Genomic DNA, 25,934 nt, shown 5'->3' with positions numbered 1-25,934 from the left:
CCTTGATCTCCCTCTCTATCTATTATACCGCGCACACTATGGCAGAACCGAAGAAGCAGGGGAGGAAGTCTAAGTCCAAGGACACCACCGTACGCCCTTCTTATTCATTGCGTCAGGCTCTTCAATGATGTTCAAATGGCAGGCGAAAGGAACCGGGAAACAGTCGACACTCTTCGACAATTTCCTACCAAAGAAACCCCAAACTATTCAACCCGATGAACCGCTAGACTCTGCGGAGACAGCCACGTCATCTGATGTGGATGTTATGTCTCAGGATCCCGTTTCAGCCGACGTCGACGCCGCCGAGAGTCTACCATCTCCACCTCCTACGCAACCACCCCCCTTGACTCCCGCTTCCGTATTTGACCAGCAAACAGACGACGATGGTGCGTTTGGAACATATATTTAGACGATTACTAAGCTGATTCTGTACTTTGGCAGAAGTCCCGCCAACAACGCCCATCCCTCTGTCTTCCGTAAATCTAGAGCAGGAGAGCTCTAGTCCGCTACACGAGGAAGACGTGAAACATGTTACAGAATTCATCGACATAGATGACGTTCCCAGCTCTCCGCCAGCTCCGTTACCATCACCGCCTACCCCCTCTTTCCCTAAAGGAGACGGTTCTGAAGATGCGCCTATTGTGGTTGATAGCTCCCCCGTGCGCCCCGATCCTCCCAAACTTCATCCCCTATTTCGAGCGGCCAAACCAACGGTCCCCGAGCGACCTGATATCCATGTCCGCAAAAAGCTCAAACTATCCCACAACCCAACAGCTTCCACGTCCTCTAGTCTTCCAGGACTCATCACCCAGCACGTCCGTGGACCACAAACCAAGTTCATTACCTCGAAGTTGTCATCTAGTCATTTAGAGACGAAGCCTATTCATCCATCCGCCGCTTTGGCTTCTCCCGACGCGCCATCCCACCTATCATTCTCTTCACATCCATCCGAACCCGACCGACCTTCTTCTGAACCGGAATTAGCGCCCCCTGCCGAGTCACTCGAGGATAGGAAGCGATTTTTCGAGACTCTGCCTGCTTCTCACCGCCTCTTCAACCGTGCTATCTCCCGTTTCTCCGACCTGTCACAAGAGCCTCCAGACTCGCGAGCTTTAGACGGATCTCAGTTGTCGTGGACTGAGAAATGGCGCCCTCGATGTGCGGACGAGGTTTTAGGGAACGAAGAACACGCGCGTTACCTCCGAGACTGGATGAGCGCCCTGCGCCTTCATCTCGAAAACACTCCCACCTCTACACCCGGTGGCTCTCAGACTAGCAGCCAAGGGAACCGCAAACGGAAGTCGACCGGCGGTAGATCGAAGGCTTCCAAACAACCACGTATACTCAGGGAAGTGGAACGCAATATCGACGGGGAAGACTTTATTGTCGCGTATGGGGACGATGATTCTGAGTCCGAGGCTTTGTGTCTGCCTACGGCGGATCGTTCAACCGCTACCAGGCCAAATCGATTCGGAAGCACCATCCACAACACGATACTGCTGCATGGTCCATCTGGCAGTGGGAAGACGGCTGCTGTATTTGCATGCGCGGAGGAGCTGGGATACGAAGTCTTTGAGGTCTATCCTGGTATTGGCAAGCGAGGTGGTGTTCACCTGGATAGGTTGATCGGCGACGTGGGCAAGAATCATCTTGTTCAGCAGACGCATCAAGCTCATTCAAGCGTCAAACCCAAACTCAAACGCCTACGCAGAAAAGAGAGTTCGCCCGACCAGACGAACGAAAGTGAACCTCTTCCCGCCGTCGATTCTCCTCACAGTGCTTCTTTTCGCCAATCTGTTATCCTTTTCGAGGAAGTGGACGTGATCTTCAGGGAGGATGGTGCGTTCTGGACGGCTGCGATCAACTTCATAAAAGATTGCAAGCGGCCTGTGATCATGACTTGCAACGGTATGTGAAGGTGTTACGAGAATAACGAGTGTCTGGCGTATTTATAATTTGACGTTTTGTGTCTAGATCTCAGCTCTGTACCCAGGCAAGATCTCCCTCTGCAAACGACGATAACCTTCAGTCTTCCGGATCGTCCTCTGGCCGCATCATATCTCCGAACCCTCTGCGCCACAGAAGGACATCTTTTAAGCGACGAGCAATGTCTAGATTTTCTTCGTTTGCGGTCATTTCGACCTCGAGACCAGCCGAACAACACCGTGTCTTCCAGTCAATCTCTTGGCGTCGACATTCGTCAGTCTATCAACCAATGCCAATCCATGCTCCCCAGCACGTCCATTCGTTCCTGGCGCGCGATTGAAGCGGACGCGGACCTCGAAAGGGAGAGCCTCTTCGACGATATCTTGTTACGACCATCAACCGCGGATATCGAATCTCTGAACGTCGCCCAGGCTCTGGAGGTCTTCCGAGAGGAGAGCGAGAGACTTTCATTTTCGGACGCGCACATCCTACTATCACGACCGTACGACTATGACTCGCGTGAAGGCCATGCTGATGACCAGGTCCGGTACGACGGTACCTTCGATGCCACGTCAAGCCTCAGGCTCCCAGTGCTCTCAGAGTTCTACAGGACAGACGTTCAGATGACAGACAGTCTGGTCGACTTGCAGAGGCGGAGGTCCGGATACTCCGAGAGCCTGACCGGAGCGATAGCCCTTGATTGCCCGAAAGCGCATAGTGCTCGAATACAGGATGCTCTGAGGAGAACAATACGAGAGGGAGAGTTGACGTTATGTTCTGCGAGCATTTTTCTGGATTACGAACCGTGGGTTCGATACATGGTCCGAGTGGCTGAGACGGATGTTAAGGGTAGAGGTAAGGGTCGACAGACGAAGAACAGCCAGAAGGTTGGAGTAGGGTCGGGATGGGCTGGGACGGAGCGGGGGGCGGTGGTGGATGCTGGATTGAGGATGGACTGGGATGATTGATGTAGCTACGTAGGACGTAAGAGGACAATTGACAGCGGACGATGTATTTACTGCAAGGAGTGTGAAGGCAACGACGGAATATTCTGATTTGTGGGAGGCCTAATAAGGATAAATGGGATGGCTCGCACGTGGTTGAGAGTACTTGCAGCCGGCATTTTCCCGGGCCACTCAATCAATTCTAGCGTTCGCCAGTCGCTAACGCCGTGTCCTCCTCTCTCTCGCACTCCCATCCAACGACAACATCTCTCCCGACGCGCTGCACGGCCACCACACCGACACCCCACATTTATTGCGCGCACAAAATGCCCGACAAAGACAGGGCCTCGCCCTCCCATCCCCACAACGGTCAGCCCGCTTCCTCAGACTCGGCAAAGGCCCCCGAGAATACGTCAAACAAGCCCCCCTCGTTTGGCAACATGTCCGTTCCACCACTCGCTCCACTCGAGTATCTCCAGAGTCAGCGCAGAGGCTCTATCACAGACCCTTCTCTTCACCTTTCGCGCTCGAACCCATCCTCTACTGGTATGTCAGCTCTTTCTGCATTCATCCAATGCCGTCTTTCGCGACCCGTCAATTGATCTCCGTCCCTGTGTACGCTTATACTCTCGGTTTCTTTTTCCTCAGCCCCAAACCAGTATGATCCTTTCCGAGCTTTTATGCGTATGTTCGTCATTGTCTGACGGTTTCGACCGTAGTCCCTTACCGAACAGCTCCTCACGGAGAGAACCTTCTGATCCAGCTGGCAGCTCCTCCAATACTCCCGTCCATCACTCAACAGAAGGTGAGTTTCATCAAGCGTGTGCACGCGTTCATTCAACTTCCTTCTCGTCCCTATTGGGCGCTAAACACATGGACCTAGACCACATGAATGTCGATCCTCGACCGCCGAACGTTGGGCAAGGGCCGGGAGAAGGCTCTGCGAGTCAGGAGAACGGTCCCGGTGAGTTGCCTTGCACTGGATCGCCTTTTGCTGAGATTGGAGTCCTCACCGAGATGTGGCTCCAACCAGCGATCGGTCAAGGTGGCCATCCTCATGCCCGTGAGCCTGGGTCGCCCCGTTCACAACCGCACGGTCTCAAACGCAAAATGTCGCATGACAGAGGCGTGTCGATGACTTCACCAGAAGACATTGACCCACAACTCGTTGGGCCTGGCGTTCCAAGCATGAACGCACCGCTCGACGGACCAGCTGCCAAACGACGAGGCTCCACAATAGACTCCCGAGGCGTCGCCCAATTGAGCATCTACGACCGTCGCCATTCTATGGACGCCCGTGCAGCACAAGGTGCTCCTCCTCCTCCGCAATGGTGGGGAGGCGAACGCAGAGATTCTAGCTCATCCATGTTCTCTAGTCCCTCTATGAGTTATGGCTCTCCTGCCTTCTCCACGGAATCTCCACACGGTCGAACACCTGGTGGACCTTCGTCTTTCGCGTGGCACCCTTCTTCCGATCAACAACCACCTATGCCTGGCGAGGTAGACGCGTCAGGGCGACCATTTGACCCAAATACCATGCCTCCCATCGGAATGGTCCCCTCGTTAGCTTTTAACGCCGACCGTCGAATGTCTGTGCCGACCAACCTCCCATCGTCAATGCCACCCAACTCTACCACAGCTCGTGTGCTGCGCTCGAGGTCAAGGCCGCCTTCGCGAGGTGCCAAGGCAGGAGACGGTGCTGCGGGGACAGGGGACACGGATGTAGGCGAGGGAGAGTCCGCTTCGTCTTCCAATGCGAACCCATTGTCATCTGGGAAGGACCAAGGAAACACACCGTACTCGCGATCCCCAGAGCTACGAGTCTCACATAAACTAGCAGAGAGGAAGAGGAGAAAGGAGATGAAGGATTTGTTTGACGAACTGAGGGATCAGTTACCGGCAGATCGCGGGATGAAGGCCAGTAAGTGGGAGATTCTGAGCAAAGGCAAGTCTGTTTATCCTCATTAATCCCACGAACCATCTCATTTACCCTTTTCGGGTCCTTCCAGCTATCGACTTCATCGTCCAGCTCAAACACAGCCATCAAGACATGAATCGGGAAATCGAAATGCTACGTCACGAGCTGGACAGCATCCGTCAGGGCGTACCACCCCCTCCCTTTGGCCCAGGTGGTCCTCATCCAGTCATGTACGGTCAGGGCCCACCTCCACCTGGCATGGTTCCGGGCCATTTCCCTCCTCCACCCGGCTCGTCCATCCCGCCACCGCAAAGTGGCCCTCCGCCTCCCTCTCATCAACCACCTCTGCAGCAGCAGCAGCAGCAACAGCCGAACTCAAGACCGGGTTCCTCTCAGAACGTCTTCCCTCCAGGTGCAGGACAGGGACCGGTGCTCGGTCAGTCGCACAACGGAAACACGAACAAGACTGCGGAGTCGACTGTGGTCTAATAAGCGACGGGGACGCGAGCTGTGTAAATGTCGTGGGCGTCGAACTGTGGGTCGGATCGGTCTTCTGCTTCGTTATCGTCTCTTTGTGCTGGACTTCGGGTTGAGGCCTCGATTTGTACATAGCCGTTGCTCTGTCGCTGCTGCCTGCTTTATTAGCTCCTCTATCGGCTCCTTTGTCTGGAAGACCTTTCATTATTATTCGGTCTTCTTTGTTATTTCCTTTCTGTTCTTTGCACAATGGCGCCAAGGTAGCGCTTTTTCGACTCGGGATACCCAGTGCCGACGCTTGGGTTTTGGAGAACGTTGTCGTCGTCTACTTATTTCTCACCAATAGGCTCTGCGAGTCTTTCCTGCACGCGTTCTGTCGAGAGGCATTGCAAAACTCCAGTTTTACTGACTCATGGCCCTCACGTCACGACTTCAGAATATAGTGGAGGATTCAGCCCCACCAAGAGGCTTTTCACCGTACGCCAACAAGATAGAGTATAAAGTACGGAGCTATCTACATATACACACAAGGCCTCCTCATAAAATGCACCCTATACATTATGTGTGCCCTTGGACGGAAAACGCGTGCAGTCACAAACAGTGACGTCAACGCGTGTCGCGTCGCGTCGTGTTTTCAACTTCGCGAACTTCGCCGCTTCTCGCACGTAGTTGCGCCACTGACTAGTCTCCCAAAGGCAGAGTACACGAGATTTCAACCTGGCAGGCGAGGATCATATGCCTGACTGCCTTTGACGAAGTCTTTTGCGATGAAAAGTTTTTTAGCGATAAAAAGCCTTTCGTGATGAAGCCTTTCGCCCACCTTTTGCGACGAAAAGTCTTCTGCGATGAAACGTCTTTGTTTCATCGCCTACTCTTTGTTTGCTCCTCCTTTCGGATCTCTTGAAGGCGTCAAAGGTATTTGAAGAGTATCAACGTCTCGAGGTATAAGAGCTCGTCTTCCAGTGCCAATGTTGCTGCCAGCTCCCACCCCCCTGGTCAATCATACCCAACACTCTATTTCTGTTATGTCCTCCCCTGAGCCTGAATACGATGTATCTTTGTCTACCGAGTCTGCTGACTCTGTCCTTGTGGGATTGGGAACTTCTTCCAGCAGCGCAAGCTTGAGCGATAGCAGGTATGTCCTCGACTGTAACATCATTGTGTCAACGATCGTGATGACTCTTCTCGCGAATGCTCTCTGGCTGCTAACTTTTCTTTTCACCGCCAGGACTTCGAAGATAGCGCTGGAGAAGACGAAGGATAATCCCAGTCTGCCTGTGAAGCCGGACTTCACAAAATCGGGAACACCACCGTCCTCACCACCGTCCTCTACTATTGGTCTCAACACAGGGCAGTTCACGTTCGGGTGTTCGACTCAGAGTACGCCTTTTTCTATGCTACTTAAGCCTGAGCCGCTGGCACGGCCGACAGGAAGGAGACATGAGAGGTACTATTTCGCGGATGGGAATATGACGTTCTTGGTGAGTCTTCATGTGACTCCCCTTGGACTATAAGATCTTTCGGTAAGGGAAGCTGATAGACTTGGGGTGGGGGAACCTTTGTTTTATATTTACTAGATCCAGGGCGTTCTCTTCAAGATACATAAGTCCGTGTTAGCCATGCACTCTGTCCGCCCTCGATGGATGAAGGCAGCCAGCGTCGATCCATCATCTGACACGAAACCGATAAACCTTGGTCATATCACCGCTCTCGAATTTGAACGCTTTCTGTGGATCATATACCCACCGTAAGCACAATCATCGTATATAACAGCGTCCACGTTGGGGCTCATCTGATCTCTTTTCCTGTCCATTTATGATAACAGGGTCTTGGGTGAGACGAAGACCATGTCCGTAGAAGAATGGACCTCCATCCTCGAGCTTGGCACCCGCTGGGAGCTAGAATCCCTTCGCTTGTTGGCCGCCAAATCGCTCTGTTCCCTTTCTATCGCACCCGTCGAAAAGATCGTCTTATGGCAAAGGTTCAACCTCGACAAGTCTCAGCTGGGGGACGCTTATAAAGCCCTCTGCATGCGCCCCGAATCGTTGACGTTGGAGGAGAACGTTCAGTTAGGGATGGAGACGGTGACACTCCTTGCGAAGGCAAGGGAGAGGTTCGTGAAGGGTCCCGCTGTTGTGGGCAGGCAGCTTATGCCAATAGCCCCGTTACCTGGAGATAAGGACAGACTTATTGGAGCCATCATGCAGGATGTGTTTGGCTGAGTAGTGATTTGAGTTCGAGTAGTAGTTCGATTAAGTTTCTTCGTCGCCGCATTGTTATTTCGTCAGAATCGTTTGGTGTACATTCGCGGTTGCGGTCCAAGTTTTGGCGGAAACTCCATGAAATATACCAGAAACATAATGTGTTCTATATCTCAGTGAATCGCAGACTTGATGTCGCAGGCGTTAGAGCTGAGAGTTTTACAACGTGATGACATTGAGAGCTTTTGAAGAATGTTATGCACCTCAGTTAGATGTTGCAGGCTGTCTAAATACCGACATATGAACGATCAGCGGCGCTCAATAGTCAAGAGGAAGAACAAAGAACAGACCTCAGGAATAGAAAGTCGCAGTTTAGCATAGTTTTCAAGACCTGCCTTGTTCTTCGCAAAACATCGATACCAGCTCCAGTCCCGCTCAAGTCGGTGTGAGCTTCGTAAGTACGCATCGACTCGAATGTCGGGAGAACGAGAGAGCATATGTCAGTCAGCCCGTCTACGAACATATGGGTACCTCCCGCTTATAAAGTTCTTTCAAGCAAGTAGCAGAGTATGGTAAGATCTCGAACTACCAGTGCAACATTGTTCATGCCACAATTACACAAAACAGGATGGCCCATCTGGGCTACATCAATCATTTCCATAGATAACACAGGATATATATCAGTACACTCAACCGACAAAACGTTCAGCGAGGCGGAAAGGAAGAGTATGGAATGCATAGACGAACAACAAACGATGTCAAAAGCGATTATATAGGGCGATCAGGCAAGGTCCATGGGTGTCGATGCAGGAGACGATCCATTACTCCGCCTTCCCCCGTTCCTGTAGACGCTTTTCAACACCAAAACACCATTTTTCAAAGAGGCAACGGTCTTGATGAGCGCGGTGAAATTCTGCTTCTGCTCCTCGTTGTGCAGATACGGAGTGAAGTACGCGATACAGTCCCTCGTCTTCACATTAGGCGTCTTCCTCAACCAGTCGAGAACCATCTCGTCGGTGAGCTCGATTAGATTGCCGTTGGCGTCGATTGCTGGGCCGGCGGGCTTGCGCTTCTTAGGCTTTGGTTGACCACCCTCGTTCGACGTCGACGGAACAGGTGCGGATGAATCGCCAGTGTCGTCCGTCGCCTTGCGCTTATTGCCCACCTTTGGAGAACTTGCGGCAGGACTGGAAGATGAAGGCGATGCAGGTTTGATCATCTTCGCCGAGGATCCATTGGCGACTGGTGGGCGGGCTTGCGCGAGTGGGCTGGTGGCCCGAGGGATCCCGTTGACGGACTTTGGTTTGGGCATCTTGGGGCTAGTGGCGCGTTTCGCGACGACCGAGTGACCGCCGTGGTCGGACACCGGAGAGCCGACGGTAGGTGATTTGGCACGAGCATTTGGATCAGTTGAAGAGGATGTGGTGGTAGTGGGAAGACCTGGCTGAGATGGTTTCGTCTGAGAGGGGGTCTGCGGTCGAGATGGTCTAGTAGTGAGGTGTGACTGGACGGCCGGCTCATTTGAAATGACCTGTTCATCCTCCTCCTCTTCCTCCTGTTTGACAGCAGAATGTCAGGTTGAGCGATGATCATAAATGGCCGGAAATAAACGTACGGAACTAGCATATGGATTCTTCTCTTCGTCAGAATCATATGCTGCGTTCTTGTCTCGTTTGGTCAGGAGTTTACGCATAGCCTTCGCCGTGCTAGTCTCCTCATCGTCTTCGTCGTCGGCGTCCTCATCGACGTGACCGTCACGTTGTTTGTTTGCGCTCATGTATTCCCGTTGAAGCCGTTCCTAGAGGGTGTAAGATTGATTTTATGTCATAACGTTGGGACGGATGACGATTTACCTCCATCTCCTTCTCTACCTCGTCCTCCTCTTCCTCTACGCCCATCTTTTCTTCATCGTCCGCGAATTCCTCGTGGTAAGGAATCTCCTCGAAGTCTGCATCTGCACCGTCTGCCCGCCTCCTACGAGCTCCACCCTCATCATCGTCATCACCGAATAATTCGTCCTCCCTGCGTACTGTCCGCAACCGACGGCCATTTGGAGCGAAGTTTTGCGAGAGATCATTCGATCCATCGCTCTCGGCCTTGAACATGGCGGCAGTGGCGGCAGATGGGGCTTGACCACCACGCTTCTGCTTCAACCAGAGAGAGGGATCTTTGTTCTTATTCCTGGCCGCCATCTTCACCGGCAGTCATAGTTTAGAACGTTGGCGCTGGAACACATCAGAAGAACGCTCACCGCTGCCTCCGCCTCCTCTAAGGTCGGGATGTAGTGTGATGGTTTTTTCTGGAACTTATACCAGCGGTGCGCTGGGACGAACTTGAACGTATTGTTCTGGGCAGGCATAAAGAAAGCGTGGGTTTCAGACTTGCTCGCCTCCTCCATGCTTCCCACCCACGTCTCTCTACCAATTCCATCCTCCATAACCCAGGGATATCTCTCCTCTCTCCTCAACTGCCTCGTAGCTTCTGGTATCTTGAATACCTGCTTCGTCTTCTTCGGAGGCTTCTTCCTCTTCTGGACACCGTCCTTAGGCTTATCCTTGGCGGGCATCGAGGGCTGGCCAGGATGGATAGGCTTTCCCTCTGCATCTACCATAACCATCCGACCATCCATGCCGATAACCGCCTTCCCATCTGGGCCAAGCATTGGCCCTACCGCTCGAGACTCCGATTCGTCAGGTTCTGCGTTAGGATTTTGTCGGCGAAGGTCTTTGCGATTAAGCTTGACCGGGGCCTGCCAGGTAAAGACGTCGACCGGCTTTCGCGAGTCGAACTTCATGACATCGTACTTCCAGCCATTGAGAGCGGACGAAACGAGCTTGAACTCTGTGTATGGCCCGTCTGGGAGTGGCGGTGGGGCGTCATCATCGACGACGGGTGCGACAGGTTTGGGCTTAGGAGCCGCAGGCTTATTGGGAGAAACGGAACGGGGAGGCGCTATAGGTCTTTTCGCGTTCTTTTTCGGATGGAAAAGCAGAGCTGCGCCAGCTGGAACAGGCGCCATGGGTGAAGATGACTGTCAATGACAAGGAGTGCTGTTCGCAGACGCGTGTGGCGGCCAACTCTCAAGGACCACTCGAATTGCCATATCCGGCTGACTTTCAGACTCAGCCTGTCGCGCACGTGGGATCATGCTTCGCCAGCGTGACTCGACGCGCGTCGCGTCGCCTCTCCTGTCCTCTTACCTCATCGTCGCTGTGGGCGACAGTCGGCGACTCCATCGTAAACAGCTTGTTCTTGGTAGCAGAATGAACCTCCAGTCGCAAAATATCTCGTTTCTTGGCTCTGTATCTGGACGTCCTCGCGATGGCAGCTCCGAGCGGCCTAGGAACGCGACCTCAGGGGCTTTCTTTGGTACTCGCTTCAAGGTCGAACAGGACAATATCGACACTCATGCAGAACTCGCTCAGAGCCACGAAGGATTCATATTCGGGAGAAACCCCAACAGCCGTACGACCAATTCAGCAAATTCGGCCCGCTCTATTAGCTCGCAACACCGCCTCCTTTCGCAAGCTCATGTGCCCGACATAGCCTACGAATCCTTGCCCCATTCTCCGGAACCAGCTGCTCATCTTGCTCCCTTGAGACCTTTTGCTCATCCTCGCTCTCACCAGACCCAAGGGCGCGCTCCTTTCCTCTCGAGAAAGGAGTCACCTACGATCAGACCTCGAACCTCTGTGCTCAGTCCCGCGCTCAGTAACGGCGTGTCAGGCAGATCCTCAGGATCATTGATGGACCCCATATATATGGATAATGACACAGACGCTCCTGGTGCTGGTCCGTCTCAGCTCTATGGCAAGTACGAATCTGGAACTGAAGGATGTTTTCGCAGAAAACCGTCCGACCACTGGCAGCATCTCCTCAGAACAACTCGTCTTCGCTCCTGCTCGTGGTAGACCTTCGACTGCAAGAATTTCTCGGGATGACACTCGTGCTCGATCTTCTAGTATTGGCTTGACTCAAGCTAGCGCAGCGGAGGTCTCTGGAACTGAGTCGTATTCTGAGGTGCATGATATCGTCAGGAAACTCGATGAACTCAAGCAGCTCAAACGCGAAATGGAAGAAAAGGTATGTGTACATTGCTTCGGTTACTACGTCTACTTTCACTCATGGTAGTTGCAGAGTAAGGAAACTGATCGCCTCCGGAACGAACTGGACATCGCCCATTCCGACAAAAGAGAGACGATCGAGCGCATCAAAGCTACAGCGAAAGCAACTCTCGATGCCAGCTCCAAAAGGTTCGTGGTTTCTTTCACTTCGTGGTGCATATATTCATTTTCGTTACAGTGTACAGGAAATGGGAGACGCCCTCAAGTCCTTGAAGCACGATCACGATAAAGCGTTTGCTTTTGCAGAGCAAGCTCGGTCTTCTCTTCTGGACGTGCAAGAACTACGCCCTACCGTCCAGGAAAGCATGACTCGTATGTCCATTTGTCTGGTGGATGATAGTGTACACTCGTGTCTCATGTCCCATATTATTTCAGAGTTCGAAGCGCTTTTTGATGGAAACGGGGATTTTGCCCTGCACAAAGAGATAATGGCCCCAATTGCGGATCTGCGAATGGAATATACCCAATGTATGCGTGTCGCTCTTCACTTTTCTCCTCGCATATACCAACAAGATTGGACATATATGTAGCTCGTCAGGCCAATGATCTCCTCCGAGATCAGCTCACCGACATGTCATCTCAACTTTGCGAGGAGCGAGACCGTGTACGGGAACTCGAGGGCATTCGCGTCACCGACGCTGCCTTACTCAAGCGTTCCACAGACAACCTTTTACATGCTGGTATGGTCTCGTATCTTTCAAACTTAATATATACATTTATTTACGTTCTTCTCCCGTAGGAGACACCATCAACAAACAATCAGAGTCCTTGAGGAACTCGCAGAGTGAGTTAGCCGACGCCTTGCACACTTGCGCTACTCTGGAGACACAGTGTAAGCTGCAAGAAGAGAAGTACGTACCAGTCCTCTTGTCATCGTAAAGATAGCCCTCATACATCCTTCAAGGCTCGGACAGCTGGGAACACTTGAAGGACAGCGGGAGGAACTGACAGACCAGACTCAAAAACTCCAACATAAGTACGCATTGCATCCCTTCCACCTCGTATCCTTCTAATATGTTATCCACAAGGTGCGCGAGCTTGCAGGCGCTCGTTGAAGACAAGGACCACCGACTCCATCTTCTCAAGAAGGCCGAAGACGAGTAAGTATTTGCGGTTGTATCTCATGCGAGACTGCCGCTTACTATGCATTTAGATGGGCGACCGTTGCGGCTATTTCTAACGAACGCTTGACGGAGATTGATCACTTGAAAGCTGAGGAGCAGGTTTGCCGAAGGACCATCGATCAGATGACGGGTACTATCGAGCAACTCAAAACGAGGTGAATCATCGCCAACAATGTATGCCTCGTCGTTGGGCCTTCTACTCAAGCTTCTCCGGTTTAGATGCACTCAGCTGGACGGAGAGAACACCGCACGCAACCAATCCATCGTAGATCTCCGAGGCGAGTTCGACGTCGTGAAGACTCGCCTCGAAGCTGCTCTCACAGCGAAAGGGCAAGCTTCGGCCGATTTAGCGGCTCGAGAAGAGAATCTGAAGGCTCTTCAACATCAACTGGATGATGCTCGAGCAGAAGGTGGCACGTGTAGAGAACAGTAAATATCAACACATGATACTTGTGCGATGTCGCTCACTCTCTTCTGGATCTAGAATGCAACAGCTTCAGGTTCGCATGCAGGTTCTGCAAGAGCGCTATGAGGACCAGTCAACTACTTTACGTCTTGTCAAAGAGACGAATGGAGACTTGCAGGTAGGTTTCGTGACGTTTTCTGTTATCAAGAATGCTCACGACTTGTCTTCGACGTAGGAGCGCTTGGCAACCTCCGAGAAACAGCACGCAGTATGTTATGTTTCCTCTACTCACAGTGTGCCTAATTGATAGTGCTGTACAGTCTATACTCGCAGGCGAGAAAGAAAGGTTCATTCGCGTCAACAGCGATCTGGAGTCCAAGGTAGCTTCGCTGCAACGCAGCCTTCACGAGGCCCAGAACTCTTTGAAGCGCCAGCAGGAGGATCTTGAGACTCGTTTGGAGAAAGAGCGCGACAAACATCAGTCTCAATTGGTCGATTCACGCGCACAGGCCACACATGCAGAGCAGGAGGTGATCAGAGCATCAGTAGAAACCACTAAGTTGCGGGAGCAGCTCTCTTCGGCGCAAATCCAGCTTGCCGACGTCACGAGGCTGAAGGAGGTCGCGGAGGAGTCAGCTTCAACTCGTTACGCCGAAATGGAGAGTATGTCGACCCGAGTAGAGTCACTTACCCGAGCGAAAGTCGAACTGGAGGCTCGTTCGCAAACCTTGTCCGAGAGATATCACAGTGGTGATCTTACCGACACCGAGAAGTCGTTTGCTCGTATCATTGAAGAAGTGACGGAGACATGCTACAAAAACAAGATTTTGGAGAAGCAGAACGAGTTGAAACGGGTACAGTACCTTGGTGATCTTCTCATAGTCTGCCTTTTACTGATTTTTTTCGTGTCCACAGATGGGTAACAAAATATCCGATCTGGAATCGAAGATTGCATTTTTGGAAAAGAGTCTTGCTCGCCGTTTGAACGAGGTTGGTCTTTTGGCTATCTTTCGCTATTCACTTTCCTTGTTGTGCTCAGGATACTGAAGAACATGGTCCAGAACAAGCTCTCGGAAGAGCACGACCTTTCCGTCCTAGATATAGGCTCCGTTGCTCCAGAGCTTCCAGCATCTCAGGCCCCTGATAGTGACGGACCGGTGCGCCTGACTTTGGTCTGCTCTGCAGAGCTTTCACTCAAAACATATTTGGACATTCATACAGGCCGAGAATGACCAGCCTGTTACATTCGTTCCGTCTCGCATTCAGTACCAAGCCCAACCTTCAGTGAGGACGCCGGCCCAAACTCGTCCCATCCAAGCTCGACCGCCTCCTGCGCCGATGCGTGACGCTCCTCTAGCACGCCCCGTCAATGCTGGCCCCACCGCTCGTCCAGTTTTCTCTAGGATAACTGCCCAAGATGAAGACGACGACGAAATATCTGATGCAGAGGATGATGATGATGTGCCCTTCGCGTTGGGAAAGCGTGATCGACCGCAGAAGAAACAAGAGAGCGAGCAGGACGGCGAGCGATCAACCAGGCGCCAGGTAGACCCATAACCCCATATCTGCCTACGGCAGGGCAAGTACAGGTCATTGACATCTTTACAGAAACCGAACACTCGTCAAAACGGAGGTGCAGGAAAGAAGGTGAGTTGTACGAATCGGTTTACTCGAGTTCGCGGATGCTAGCCATTGCATAGGACACCGCACCCGCTCAAGCCCAAACACCGAAACCCAAGGCTGCTCGCAGACGGCACTGATTCCGCAGACCAATAACCCACCGTATGTTTGTACTCCCTTATGCATAAATTTTCGTATTTCTTGTTCCGTGTGCTCCTGCGCTCCAAGACTTCAATGTGTTGTAGCTGTATTTTATCTGTTGTCGAAAGAGGACCTTGCCTCGAAAGCGCTGTAATACATGTGTGTGTACAAGATCATTATCGTGTGATCGCAATAGAGACTTGGCATCAAAGAGGCCGAGAAATTACAGAATGATCCCTTCCTCTTCCTCTCCCGTTTGTGTGGGTGGCGCATCCCGATTTGCAGCTGCAGGGGGTGATGCCTGTGTCTGTGGATGTGGGGACAGTACATCGTAGTGGCTCGTAGACTCGGATATTACGCCCTTTTGTACCAGAGCTCGTCTCAGAATAAGGATACGTTCTTCTTGCGCTCCTCTGTGACACCGATAGCTATTAAGTGTGATATTCGTGGGCCACAATCGAACGTCCACGTACATGACAACTTCATTCTCCCCGATAGCCTGCAAAAAATCAGGATCAGGTGTGGATGAGCCCTGTATGTGCTCCCTAAGCTGATCTTGAGTTTCTCTAAGATGCTGGAGAGAGTTCTGAAGGCGGGCAATCTCTAGGATTGAGGGGTCGTGTCATTTAGTTTGTTCGTGATTAGGTCATGGAAGAGGAGAGACAGGATACCTTCTGTGATGGTGAATGGGTCAAGAAGAACGACTTCCGCTAGTGTGAATGGATGGGTATGCTGAGGCTTGAACATGACTGCAGCGCCTCAAAGGAGATGAATCATGATGATGGCCACAGCCAGACGTTGTGGCACCGTTTGGTACGGCAAGTTGCGGTCAGATTGTTGTGTGCGTCACTCACAGCCGAGTCAACAACGCGTTTTATCACACCCATGCTACTACAGACAGTCTTGTTTGTTCTCTGGACAGAAAATCAAACAGGGGAGCGCTGTCTCCGGTAGCTGGCAATCTTGCTTTGATGGTTTTCTAGCTCTGTGAAACGCACGATACGCGCAACCGGGGAGTGTGAACCACCTGGGTTTTCGCGTCCGATGCTATGATCTTGCCCGCCGTTGTTTTCTCCTGTGCTTGACTATCAGGACGCAATTGTCTCCCGCAAGATTCTCGATTGCTTTCCAGTGCTTTGTTACCTAAAGTGCCACCGAGCCGCCTGTCTCTAGCGTGTTCGCAACTGTGGCGCAGACTCCTTTCACTTCCCTTTTTGCCTTTGTTCTTTGTGTCAGTTCGATTGGTCTCATGGTGCCAACATGGGTCACAATACTATAAAACCCCACGCCTTCTTCCTCTCCAGCTGGTTCAGGACCGCATCCCTTGCATTGTGACCTTACGGTCCCTCCCTGCCTGATTCCTAAACTCCTCACCTCCTGCAATCTCTATTATTCAATTGGAGACCTAGACGGATGCTTTCCTCGGCAAGTGTCAAAAGCCCTGTCGTGAAGGGTTGGCGCAAGCCAGTTCCGAAGTACATCCCTTCACCTCCTCTATCACCACGTCAAGGTCTTGCTTCGCAGGATGGAGTGGAGAGTGGGAATATCGAAGTTGGTGGGGAGAGCAGTATGCCTCCGGTACGTTATTTTCTGATTTTCTGTGCTCACGAATGCTTAAACTGGACCCCGCCTTCACTCATGACAGCTTCCCGACAATTGGAAGGATATCATCGATCAAGCTTTCAACCAACCGACACCGTCTGTGTCACGGAAAGGCTCAATCGCCAATGCGGCAGAGGAGAACAAACCAGTCTTCAAAGTGGTGAGCAATTCAAGATCTGATATCGTGTACGTTCATGACTGACCATTATCGGTCGGAATTAGACCATTGGCTCAACAGCGTGGTCTTCCATATACACATCGTCATCAACCGACTCGACCTTTGTCGACAAGATGCGAAAGCCCTCGCTTCCTCAGGTGTGTGGATCAGGTTAAACTGCATAGACATGTGCTTATAGGGATTCCCCCAGCTGTACCACCCACCGACACCTCCACTGCCATCCAATCGTCCCAAGTCTTGGATGCCTTCTTCCGCTGGCGGGTTGAATGAGCATAGTCCATACCGTATGGTTAGCCAGGATTCCACTCTCATTTTGCTGTTTATTGACTCATCTACTCATAGATCTATCCTGACCCTCCACTACCGCGCATCCAAAGTTCTCACGAGCATTTGGTGGGCCACCCCATCGTGACCGCGGACCTCAAGGACAAGAACTCCCTTGCCTCATCGTCGGAGGCGGCTACCTCAATAGAGTCATCTTTTGCTCACGAGAGGACGGAATCGTCATGGACTCTGCCCGTTTACAAGAGGTGGAAAAGCTTCCTCAAGGTTGTCGAATCGAGTGAAGACTTGGAGCCACACAAGGCCGAACCTTCTCTTCCTTCTCCCATCGCTATGCACTCTCTGTCGAGCGACGCGTTGAACAGGTTGAGGCGTCGTGAAGACAGTACGTCCGAGAGATCTTGCTGGAATATGGTGCGGAATACAATCGTCGGGATTGGCCGATGGATCTCATTGGTCTTCAGAAAGCGCTTCACTACGAATAAAACCACTGGGATGTAACATACATGTCGGGTTGATGATACACAGCACAGTTCATACGTTTCCTGCTTAATTAAATATACTACCCTTAGACTGCATGGATATTACTCTTCATTAATGGTGCTTGACGCGTCTTTAGTCCGTCAAGCGGTGACCGATACTTACTCGAATTGGTCATGGTCATTACCGGAAGTTGTTGTGTGCGTCTGCAGAACATCGCACTCTCGACCTCCCCTCATCCTCGCTAACCTGTATCTACATGATGCAACACTAGGACGGCCTTCCGTCGCGGAAAACAAGCACTTATTCAATTAGAAACTTTGTCTCAAATCTCCCTCTCACGGCGTCGCTCGTTCTGCACTTGATCTCCGTCTTCTCATGTCCAATCCCTCTGAGAAGGGACCTTCCTCCCGGAATCTCTACGATGATACTCTGTCAGGCTCTCAAGACCGACCATTTGTCCCTCGATTGAAATCGGACTCTACTCCATACCATCCACTTCCTCACAGTCTCGTTGAGTTTCGCGAGCAGGAAGGCAGGGCCAATAGGAAAGCGCGCTTACGCGAACTTTGGCTGAGACTACCACCCCTGGAACCACACTCACCAGACCATGAAGACCCAAATGCTAGCGGCTCGTCGATAGTCAAGGACTACGCGTCGCTCACGCCTGAGCGCGCGAAGAAGATACGAAATATGTATGAGCAGGAGTTGGCAGGCAGTTGCGGCAACGAGACGCCAGGGCGGATACCGTGGAAGCAGTTCGTGACTTATGCTCAGGATAAGGAGGTTGGTGAGTGCGTTACTTTAGCGTTGTCCTCTGATAATACGCATCTCACGCTATATAGAGCTTTGGAGGGTGTTTCACGATGAACTCGATCTCGACGGTAATGGCCACCTTGACCCCGAGGAACTACGCCTCGCACTCCAGAAAGCAGGTGTGCTCTGTGCGCTACATAGACATGGAAATCGTGATTGAACATCGCCTTTATTATGGCTACAGGAATTCCTTTAGAACCCTCCACATTATCCGACTTCATGGCATCGTTGACTTCATCTCCACATTCACATTCCATCAGCTTTCGCGAGTTTCGGGACTTCTTGCTACTCCTCCCGCGGAAGGTATCGCCAGCAGAGATATACCAGTATTATGAAGTTAAGAAGTTCCTTGGAGATGACGGCAGAGGGGCTGCCAGAGTGACCATGGAAGGTGAGTACAATCGTTCTATTGTCATCACTCGTGCTGATACGCCAAAATTCCAGGGGACGTCAGCCTCAGCGCAGAGGACAAACCACCAGATGCAAGACCGCAGTCCTCTCCTCTCGTTGACGCTGCGGCGACGCCAATAGACCACGACCAGGAAGGATTCGATGGCGACGAGGAGGACGAACTCTTTGTGGATGATGAGCCTGAGGAGGACCATCATTCGTGGCTGAAAAGCACAGCGCTCAGGTTCCTTCTGGCAGGTGGAATCGCCGGCGCAGGTGGGCATTATATTTTCTACTGTTATGGCCGCCTTATTCACGCTAATGGGACAGTGTCGCGAACGTGCACTGCGCCCTTCGACAGGTTGAAGATTTTCCTTATCACTCGACCGCCAGATCTGGGAGGGACTGCACTTTCCTCCGCGTCACCAGTACAGGGAACGAAGGCTATTGCAAATGCTATCGCACGGATATACGCTGAAGGGGGCGTTCTGGCTTTCTGGGTCGGAAACGGATTATCGGTCGCTAAGATCTTTCCCGAATCCGCCATCAAGTTCTATACCTATGAAACCTCCGTTCGTCTTGTCGTTGAGGTTAACTTCCTTGCTCGCGTTGAAGCTCTGCTCTAGAAACGGATGTTCGCACGATACGTCGACTTTGTAGATGATCCTAGAGACATAAGTGGGACATCAAGGTTTCTTAGTGGTGGAATGGGTGGAATTGCTAGTCAACTCAGTGCGTGCCCCTGATTGAGTGGGCTTATACCTCAAGCCACACTCTTACCTCCCTGACACGCAGGCATATATCCCATCGAAACACTGAAGGTATATCATCGCACGAGCTGTTCTTCCGGCTATATATGGACTGATTTGTTTTCGCAACAGACCCAGATGATGAGTAGCACCGGAGAGCCCCGCAGGACTCTGGCTTCTGCTGCCAAACGCCTCTGGGGTCTTGGTGGATTTCGGGCCTATTACAGAGGACTTGGTGTACGACATTTCCCAGCTGGATTGACCTCTTTTTGAATCTCACGATGTACACCTTTTCCCCCAGATCGGCTTGATTGGTGTATTTCCGTTCGTGCTTTTCTTACACATTTGATACGGCCGACTCATGCCCACGATCCACCAGCTATTCCGCCATCGACATGAGCACCTTCGAAGCGCTTAAATTGGCCTACCTGCGATCTACAGGCAAAGAGGAACCGGGAGTTCTCGCCTTATTGGCTTTCGGCAGCGTCTCCGGAAGCGTTGGGGCCACGAGCGTCTATCCTATGAACCTCGTTCGCACACGATTGCAGGCCTCTGGGTCGCCTGGGCATCCTCAGAGATATACTGGCATCAGGGATGTGATTTTGAAAACATACGAGCGAGATGGTTGGCGTGGGTTCTATCGCGGGTTACTGCCCACATTAGCCAAGGTCAGTCTCCGGATCAGCGCTGGTGGAGTTAATTTGCTCACGTATACCCTCCATAAGGTCATTCCTTCCGTGTCGATTTCCTATCTTGTCTATGAGCACAGCAAGAGGAGGTGTGTTTCCTTCCATCTCCAGTCGTGTCGATGTATTGAGAATATTCGCTTTTCTCAGGTTGGGTGTTTAGTTCGCATTATCTTAAAGTATTACTCTCCTTTAGATTCTATTGGCCTCCCTTGGTCTGCTACTCTGGACATTGTAATCATTTATTTACTCACTGGTCGCACGACGAATTACTTGCTTCCACGATACTGGGAATGCTATCATTTCCTCAGTCCTTCACTGCTAGGATGATGTGATGCGCTGGATCATGATCTCACAAGCGCCCATGAAGATACCTCGTGCAGCTGCCTTCCCATCTCCTGGCTCCAACACATGGAAGCATAGCAAGGCTCCTGCCGGGGGAGTAATCACTTAGATCATTCTACACAGATCGTTTCAGGACCGGGCAAGCTATGCAAATGTACAGCATTAAATCCTAGGACACCCGAGTCATTGGTGTTGTCCCTCTCTCTCTCCCTTCCTCTTTCTCCCTCGACTTCGAACGTGGTCGCGCAGCACAATGGCGTATACATCTGCACGCGATTGGCAGGAATATGTCTCAACTTCTATCAACACTAATGGCATTCTGGGCTGGCCCCCAGCATCTCCCGATATCGTGGTTGGAAGTCGATTTGTGGTCAAACTTGATGAAAAAGAATTCCGATGGTTGGACGAGAGTAGACATCGGTTCCGCGAAGGTGAGGATCAACTAATTTTTTATTATCCTGATGGATGACTGATTTTCGGCACATTTCCCTCTACCCTCAATTACTCGGGTACAACAGAGGATGCCTATACAGAAATTGCTGAGGACTACGAGATTCGGATATACCAAGGAGGTCGGTTGGTCTACGTGTGCTGTTAGTATACCTGTTTTAGGATCTATCTCTAATCTCGTGACTCCAGGCCTACTTTCTAAGTTTACCTGGGCTTTCCGCTTTACAAACGGCCAACGGTATTGTGCCATCGTCTATGATCGTCTTCCGCAATCAGAGGAACCTATGTATCACCAAGTGTCGAGGGCACTGCGGGAGGCGAGCCTAGGGCTTCGCAGCAGGAGGTTTGACTCGTCCCCTGTTTTGTCTCTTGCAGTCGTAACAATGTATTGTTTTTGGTTTTATTTTAGTCGTAGCGCAGAATCAGACCCCATACGACTTAGAGGGGGTCGCCCATCGATGGAACGACTCATCATACCGCCACAACCATATCCAGCCTCTGTAACAGGGTCACCCTATTCCCACGAGGGGAGTTTAATGTATTTTTACCCTTCAGGTAAATCTTACTAACTTACTCCGAAATTATCTAACCGCTCTGACCCGTCTTTATTCCAGATATTGGAGGTCCAAGTCGGGCTAGTCCATACGCGCGATCTCCCACGGCTCGTTTGGCTGCTAGGTTAAACTCCAGGAGGCTAGGTGGACTGCTGTGTGCGAGATGCCGCGTTGGCATCGTAGACGATAATGAAGAGTACGTCGGCATCGTCGGCCCTTAATGATCTCAATCTAATTATCTACTGTTATTAGCCTTCCCGATCCCGAGCACAGAGTTGCTCAATTCTGGTACAAGTGCATCTGCGAAGCGGCTGTATTGCCGTACCGCAAGAGTAGCGCACTCGAAGACTGCGTGGCCCATTTTGCTTTGCGTATCGCCACTTTGCATGACAACAACACCACAGTCTTCGCCGCCACGCAATCGTTTGTGATAGCGGACGGTGGCCAGGACCTTGTCGTCGGGCTTTTAGCTGTCCTTCGTGAGGATCTGGACGCACAAGATCCAACAAGTGCCAATGCAGCTCCCGCCAGCTTGAAAACGGATTTGATCATCGACTTCACGTTAATGGAACCCGTTGGAGACGTAACTACGTCGACATCCTGGTTGGACATCCAGCTATTGGGCTCTCACTTCCAGACCGAGCGTCAAAAGCGGGCTGCATGGAGTTTGGGTCAACTAAATCCATCGTCTCGCTCTCGGTCTGAAACGAACTTTCTGTGGATCCGTCAGGACTACCGTAATTCGCTGGATCTGAGGTCTGGACGCCTTTGTCTCCTTTCGAATAATCATGTCATGCTGATATTCTAACATCATTTAGGTCTGGGCGCCGCAGATATCTGGATCTTGTACCCGATCCTTCCGCACCAAACTCTCTGTCAGAGTTGAAAAGAATGAAGCTCATTCTATATCACCCCGGTAACGCCGGACTAGAGTTTGAGCTCGTGGCTCGACTTCACGACGTGAGTCTTTCAGACTTACCTCTGTTGTTGTCATCAGCTAACATAAGTATTCCTCAGCGGCTGCGCCAGTCTTGTGTGGACAGTGTGCAAGACTGGATTATCGCTGTGAGTTCCCATATGGAACAGTATTCCGAACCAACTTCTCACGTCAGTCACGTATAGGTCTTATTGGCTGTTCAAAATCACAACAACAACGAAGGACCGTCTGTCCTTGAGCTGCTTCGCGCATACCACGATTATCTGTGTAAGGTAGTGGGTTATCAGACGGAGGCTATGGCAGTAGTGAGTCCTAGCCTCAATGTATCATAAGCAAGGGTCTGACGAACAGAAAACCTTTCCATAGACGGGTCATCACTTCGCTTTGCATGCATGCATGGGTGATGAGTGTCATCATTCTTGCCCTTCTTTCGAGTCTGTGCGAGACGATGCTCGTCAGGCCTTGGCGTCGATGTTTTCTCCCTTGATATCGGCCGCAGCCCGTGATGACCTTCCCATAACGCAGGGTCCAAGCTGGACTTGCATGCAACTGGCGCACGACCTCGGGCAACTCCTGTTTCACTTTCAAGTGTCATATGTTCTTCTTCAACCCCATGTCCGGATCGAGGTGGGAATCAACCGTGTCGCTCCTTTTGGTGGTCAATGCTGACCCTTCCTCGTAGCATGACCGATTTTGTCGGCATCTCTTGAACCGAGCCAGGAAAGAGCTGGAAAAGAGCGTCCGACCCGCTCCTGTCCTAATATGGAATTATCTGCCGGATGAGAAGCAGGCGCAGGCCGCGGAAGTCAGAGCATTATATTGCTCCTTACATTCTTCCTCGTTCGTTGCACATCCCTGAGGGTGTCCCCGTGTCATATTTATCAGATATTCCATCTATATCATTTCCATGACATATACCTTTCTTTATTGACGTTGCTTTGTATCACAGCCTAGGGCCTCTAGGACCTTTGTGCCTTCCCGTGATGACGATTTATAACGCTTCGGCTGAAAGCAAGGACACGCGTATACTATGAAACGCTGATTGTCATGATAAACCCCTTAGCAGAGGCAGTGAAAGGCGGAGTTCTCTGAACGATCAAATAAACTCCGAGTCATATTTCAGCGCACATCTAGAGAATGTTCATTTCATAACCTTCACCAGACCCTGCTCTTGTTCAGTTGAACCTTGCAGACTAATTATCTTATCTCCATTTTTGCTTCCTACGCTCACAATCTACAAGCATTCCTCACAACCTTCGCCACCCTCGGCACTCTTCTGGACGTTGTCCCAAATTGGCTTAGCAGGCAAAGGCTACTTGTTATCATCCTTGTTTCTACAAACCGAGCTCACTCTCTTGCGTGTGTAGTATGGCCAAGGTTTTGAGGATCATCGTGTGCGCTGCAGGCCCCGCGCCACTCTTCCGACAGCTTGTCTCGCTTGCTCGACAGCACGGCTGGGACGTTCGAACCAGCCTCACTCCCCGCGCTGCTAGATATTTCGGAATCTCCGACGATGACATCGTCAACGAACAGACGGCACACACACAGCCCGACGCAATTATCATAGCCCCAGCGACATTCAACACCATAAATCGGCTTGCCCGTCGTCGTCTCATGCTCAATGGGCCCATGGACGTTTTAACACAGATCGAGACTACGTCGATACCGACAGCCATTCTCCCTTTCGTCAACACCAGTCTTGCCAGTCGCCGTCCATTTCAAGAGAGTGTTCGTGCGCTTTATGACCGAGGCATCGCCGTTCTGCTAGGAAGACATGGCTTTGAGCCACATGCAGCTGGTTCTGGCAGTGGCAAGCTCAATTCGTTCCCCTGGATGACATCTTTGGACGCTATTGACGCTATTCAGTAAGAATAGCTTTTCTTTCAGAGAAAGGTCAACGAGCGCTCAATAGCTATTTACAGGGCTTCAGGGCGTGTCTACGGAGGTCGGCCTGTAGTGCCGGGCAGGCCTGCACGCATCGCGACATCTGAAGCCACCAAGATGATTTACCTGTTCGTCTGTGACGGACGCCATGGAATATCGACGCACATCTTGAGCGCCCTCATTGCCCATGCACACGTCCGTGGTTGGAGAGTTCGCGTCATTTCCTCTCCACAAGCTGTCCAACAGTTTGACCGCAACGATATCGAGTACCAGACGGGTATTCCTGTGCAAACCGACCACCAGGGTTCATCTCGACCGAGAGGTTCTTTGCCCAAAGCGGACGCTATACTGGTTGTTGGAGCAACTGCGACCATCATACACAACCTTGCGGCTGGTTTCTCTGATAGTTATGCGATGGACGTACTCAACGAAACACTCCACCTGGTGCCGACAGCGATATTGGCGGATGTCCATCGGGGCGAAGCGACAAGCTCTGCGTTGCAAGAAAGCATCTACGGCCTTTCACAGGAAGGTGCCTCTGTGATGCTTGCATCGGAGGCAACAGATATCGCACTCTGGACAAATACTTTGGACAGACTCGTGACTTCATAGTATGTACTCATTTCTTGGTCGTGGTTCTATGTTAACGTCTGGACCTTTATAGAATTAGACTACATTTGACGGAAACGGAGAAAGACCTCACACACGGTTTATAGAAGGACTAGCCGATGGACGACACAGGATTATCTGCGGATTGGTAGATGTTGAGCAATAGATCGACAATGAATCATGTACGATAACACAAGAGTAGACACTGCCAGCTCAGGGTTCACTGAAAGTATCCTGTCACCATGACATGGCATCTTGATCTACAATGTTCCGCTCGCGCTCATCAACAATAATGTTATAGAAAAATTTTATGTGCACCCCATTCTTCTCCACCAAACAAGTGAGAGCCTTGATGTTCGTTTCAAGCCTTGTCTTCGGCGAACTCCTCTATGGGATCTCGAAGACACTACCCCTCCCACAGTGTTCATCGTCATCGTCACCAAGACATCTAGTCCTTTCCACCAGGCTACATCCGAAGCCTGAGAGTGTCTTTTTCATCGTTACTCTTTAATGATGGCCAGTCCATGCGGAACGATGCCCACTGAGAGACAAGTAGTACGTCGGCGAGTGGTGACGAACAGTCAGGAGGGGAAACGGGTGAAGAGAATGAGACAAAAGCAGGAGAACCAGATCGCCACCAGCTGAATCTCCTCCTATGATCAGCCTGGACGGAGAGACCCCTTTGACGAGTCAATGATTAACAGCTGCAGTGACCTGACGGAGTTCTGCCGGAAATGGCGAAGACGGTGTGAGCGCCACCTCGCCAGGATCTCGGAAGCAGTACATACTTCGTGTAGTTGAACCAAGTAATCGATACACGCACAACACGCTAACATGGCTACTCCGACCGGAGTTTTAGCGCGTTCGAATGTAGTTTGAATGCCGGAGAGAAAATCCAGATGCTGATTAGGATGTGCAGGTAAACAACCCCACCACCTGCCAAAATTGGAATCCATCAATACGGGGTTCAAGATAGTATGCGGAAAGCATGCGCCTGTACTACTTGCCATGCATTCAAAGCAACACACGGTCGTGGCACCTGGGGCCCACACAATGTAGCTTCGCACCTTAGCCTATGGCGTCCCCGATGT

General features: G+C 51.4%; 8 protein-coding genes across 8 annotated transcripts; 6 read left to right on the top strand and 2 right to left on the bottom strand.

Moving 5' to 3' along the window:
* Nucleotides 1–38: 38 nt before the first annotated feature.
* STEHIDRAFT_138736 (P-loop containing nucleoside triphosphate hydrolase protein) lies at nt 39–2,970 on the top strand (the record flags this gene model as incomplete). The annotated part of the gene is made up of 4 exons (XM_007302968.1): nt 39–89; nt 143–386; nt 442–1,908; nt 1,975–2,970. 4 exons carry the CDS (start codon nt 39–41, stop codon nt 2,892–2,894), a joined length of 2,682 nt encoding a protein of 893 aa, XP_007303030.1. The 3' UTR covers nt 2,895–2,970.
* Nucleotides 2,971–3,196: 226 nt separating this feature from the next.
* On the top strand, nt 3,197–5,277 carry STEHIDRAFT_110159 (uncharacterized protein; the record flags this gene model as incomplete). The annotated part of the gene is made up of 5 exons (XM_007302967.1): nt 3,197–3,416; nt 3,519–3,558; nt 3,590–3,675; nt 3,754–4,791; nt 4,880–5,277. The coding sequence occupies 5 exons, from the start codon at nt 3,197–3,199 to the stop codon at nt 5,275–5,277; spliced, it is 1,782 nt and encodes a 593-aa protein (XP_007303029.1).
* Nucleotides 5,278–6,659: 1,382 nt separating this feature from the next.
* Nucleotides 6,660–7,487, top strand: STEHIDRAFT_54721 (uncharacterized protein; the record flags this gene model as incomplete). The annotated part of the gene is made up of 3 exons (XM_007302282.1): nt 6,660–6,746; nt 6,843–7,012; nt 7,091–7,487. 3 exons carry the CDS (start codon nt 6,660–6,662, stop codon nt 7,485–7,487), a joined length of 654 nt encoding a protein of 217 aa, XP_007302344.1.
* A 558-nt stretch (nt 7,488–8,045) lies between these two features.
* On the bottom strand, nt 8,046–10,485 carry STEHIDRAFT_138734 (Rap30/74 interaction domain-containing protein; the record flags this gene model as incomplete). Its single annotated transcript, XM_007302966.1, has 4 exons — nt 8,046–9,021; nt 9,082–9,264; nt 9,320–9,658; nt 9,718–10,485. 4 exons carry the CDS (start codon nt 10,483–10,485, stop codon nt 8,248–8,250), a joined length of 2,064 nt encoding a protein of 687 aa, XP_007303028.1. The 3' UTR covers nt 8,046–8,247.
* A 788-nt stretch (nt 10,486–11,273) lies between these two features.
* On the top strand, nt 11,274–14,886 carry STEHIDRAFT_138733 (uncharacterized protein; the record flags this gene model as incomplete). The annotated part of the gene is made up of 18 exons (XM_007302965.1): nt 11,274–11,549; nt 11,598–11,719; nt 11,769–11,902; nt 11,966–12,058; nt 12,121–12,270; nt 12,330–12,441; nt 12,495–12,566; nt 12,619–12,690; nt 12,744–12,869; nt 12,934–13,143; nt 13,199–13,298; nt 13,356–13,388; nt 13,441–14,001; nt 14,036–14,110; nt 14,182–14,277; nt 14,342–14,665; nt 14,729–14,767; nt 14,821–14,886. 18 exons carry the CDS (start codon nt 11,274–11,276, stop codon nt 14,878–14,880), a joined length of 2,655 nt encoding a protein of 884 aa, XP_007303027.1. The 3' UTR covers nt 14,881–14,886.
* Nucleotides 14,887–15,104: 218 nt separating this feature from the next.
* STEHIDRAFT_110155 (uncharacterized protein) lies at nt 15,105–15,628 on the bottom strand (the record flags this gene model as incomplete). The annotated part of the gene is made up of 3 exons (XM_007302964.1): nt 15,105–15,309; nt 15,355–15,484; nt 15,553–15,628. The coding sequence occupies 3 exons, from the start codon at nt 15,626–15,628 to the stop codon at nt 15,105–15,107; spliced, it is 411 nt and encodes a 136-aa protein (XP_007303026.1).
* A 2,023-nt stretch (nt 15,629–17,651) lies between these two features.
* STEHIDRAFT_120591 (mitochondrial carrier) lies at nt 17,652–20,368 on the top strand. The gene is made up of 12 exons (XM_007302963.1): nt 17,652–18,213; nt 18,269–18,358; nt 18,424–18,630; nt 18,684–18,905; nt 18,960–19,201; nt 19,256–19,361; nt 19,425–19,450; nt 19,511–19,615; nt 19,680–19,702; nt 19,758–20,046; nt 20,104–20,156; nt 20,215–20,368. Exons 1-12 carry the CDS (start codon nt 17,802–17,804, stop codon nt 20,225–20,227), a joined length of 1,788 nt encoding a protein of 595 aa, XP_007303025.1. The 5' UTR covers nt 17,652–17,801; the 3' UTR covers nt 20,228–20,368.
* Nucleotides 20,369–21,366: 998 nt separating this feature from the next.
* On the top strand, nt 21,367–23,279 carry STEHIDRAFT_146419 (uncharacterized protein). Its single transcript, XM_007302962.1, has 8 exons — nt 21,367–21,414; nt 21,474–21,609; nt 21,666–22,169; nt 22,232–22,373; nt 22,431–22,478; nt 22,536–22,655; nt 22,717–22,977; nt 23,033–23,279. Exons 1-8 carry the CDS (start codon nt 21,396–21,398, stop codon nt 23,207–23,209), a joined length of 1,407 nt encoding a protein of 468 aa, XP_007303024.1. The 5' UTR covers nt 21,367–21,395; the 3' UTR covers nt 23,210–23,279.
* Nucleotides 23,280–25,934: the final 2,655 nt, after the last annotated feature.

Source organism: Stereum hirsutum (assembly GCF_000264905.1).
Source record: "Stereum hirsutum FP-91666 SS1 unplaced genomic scaffold STEHIscaffold_5, whole genome shotgun sequence".
Classification (NCBI taxonomy): domain Eukaryota; kingdom Fungi; phylum Basidiomycota; class Agaricomycetes; order Russulales; family Stereaceae; genus Stereum; species Stereum hirsutum.
Note: the sequence above shows the minus strand (reverse complement) of the source record. Positions and strands in the feature narration are given on the sequence as shown.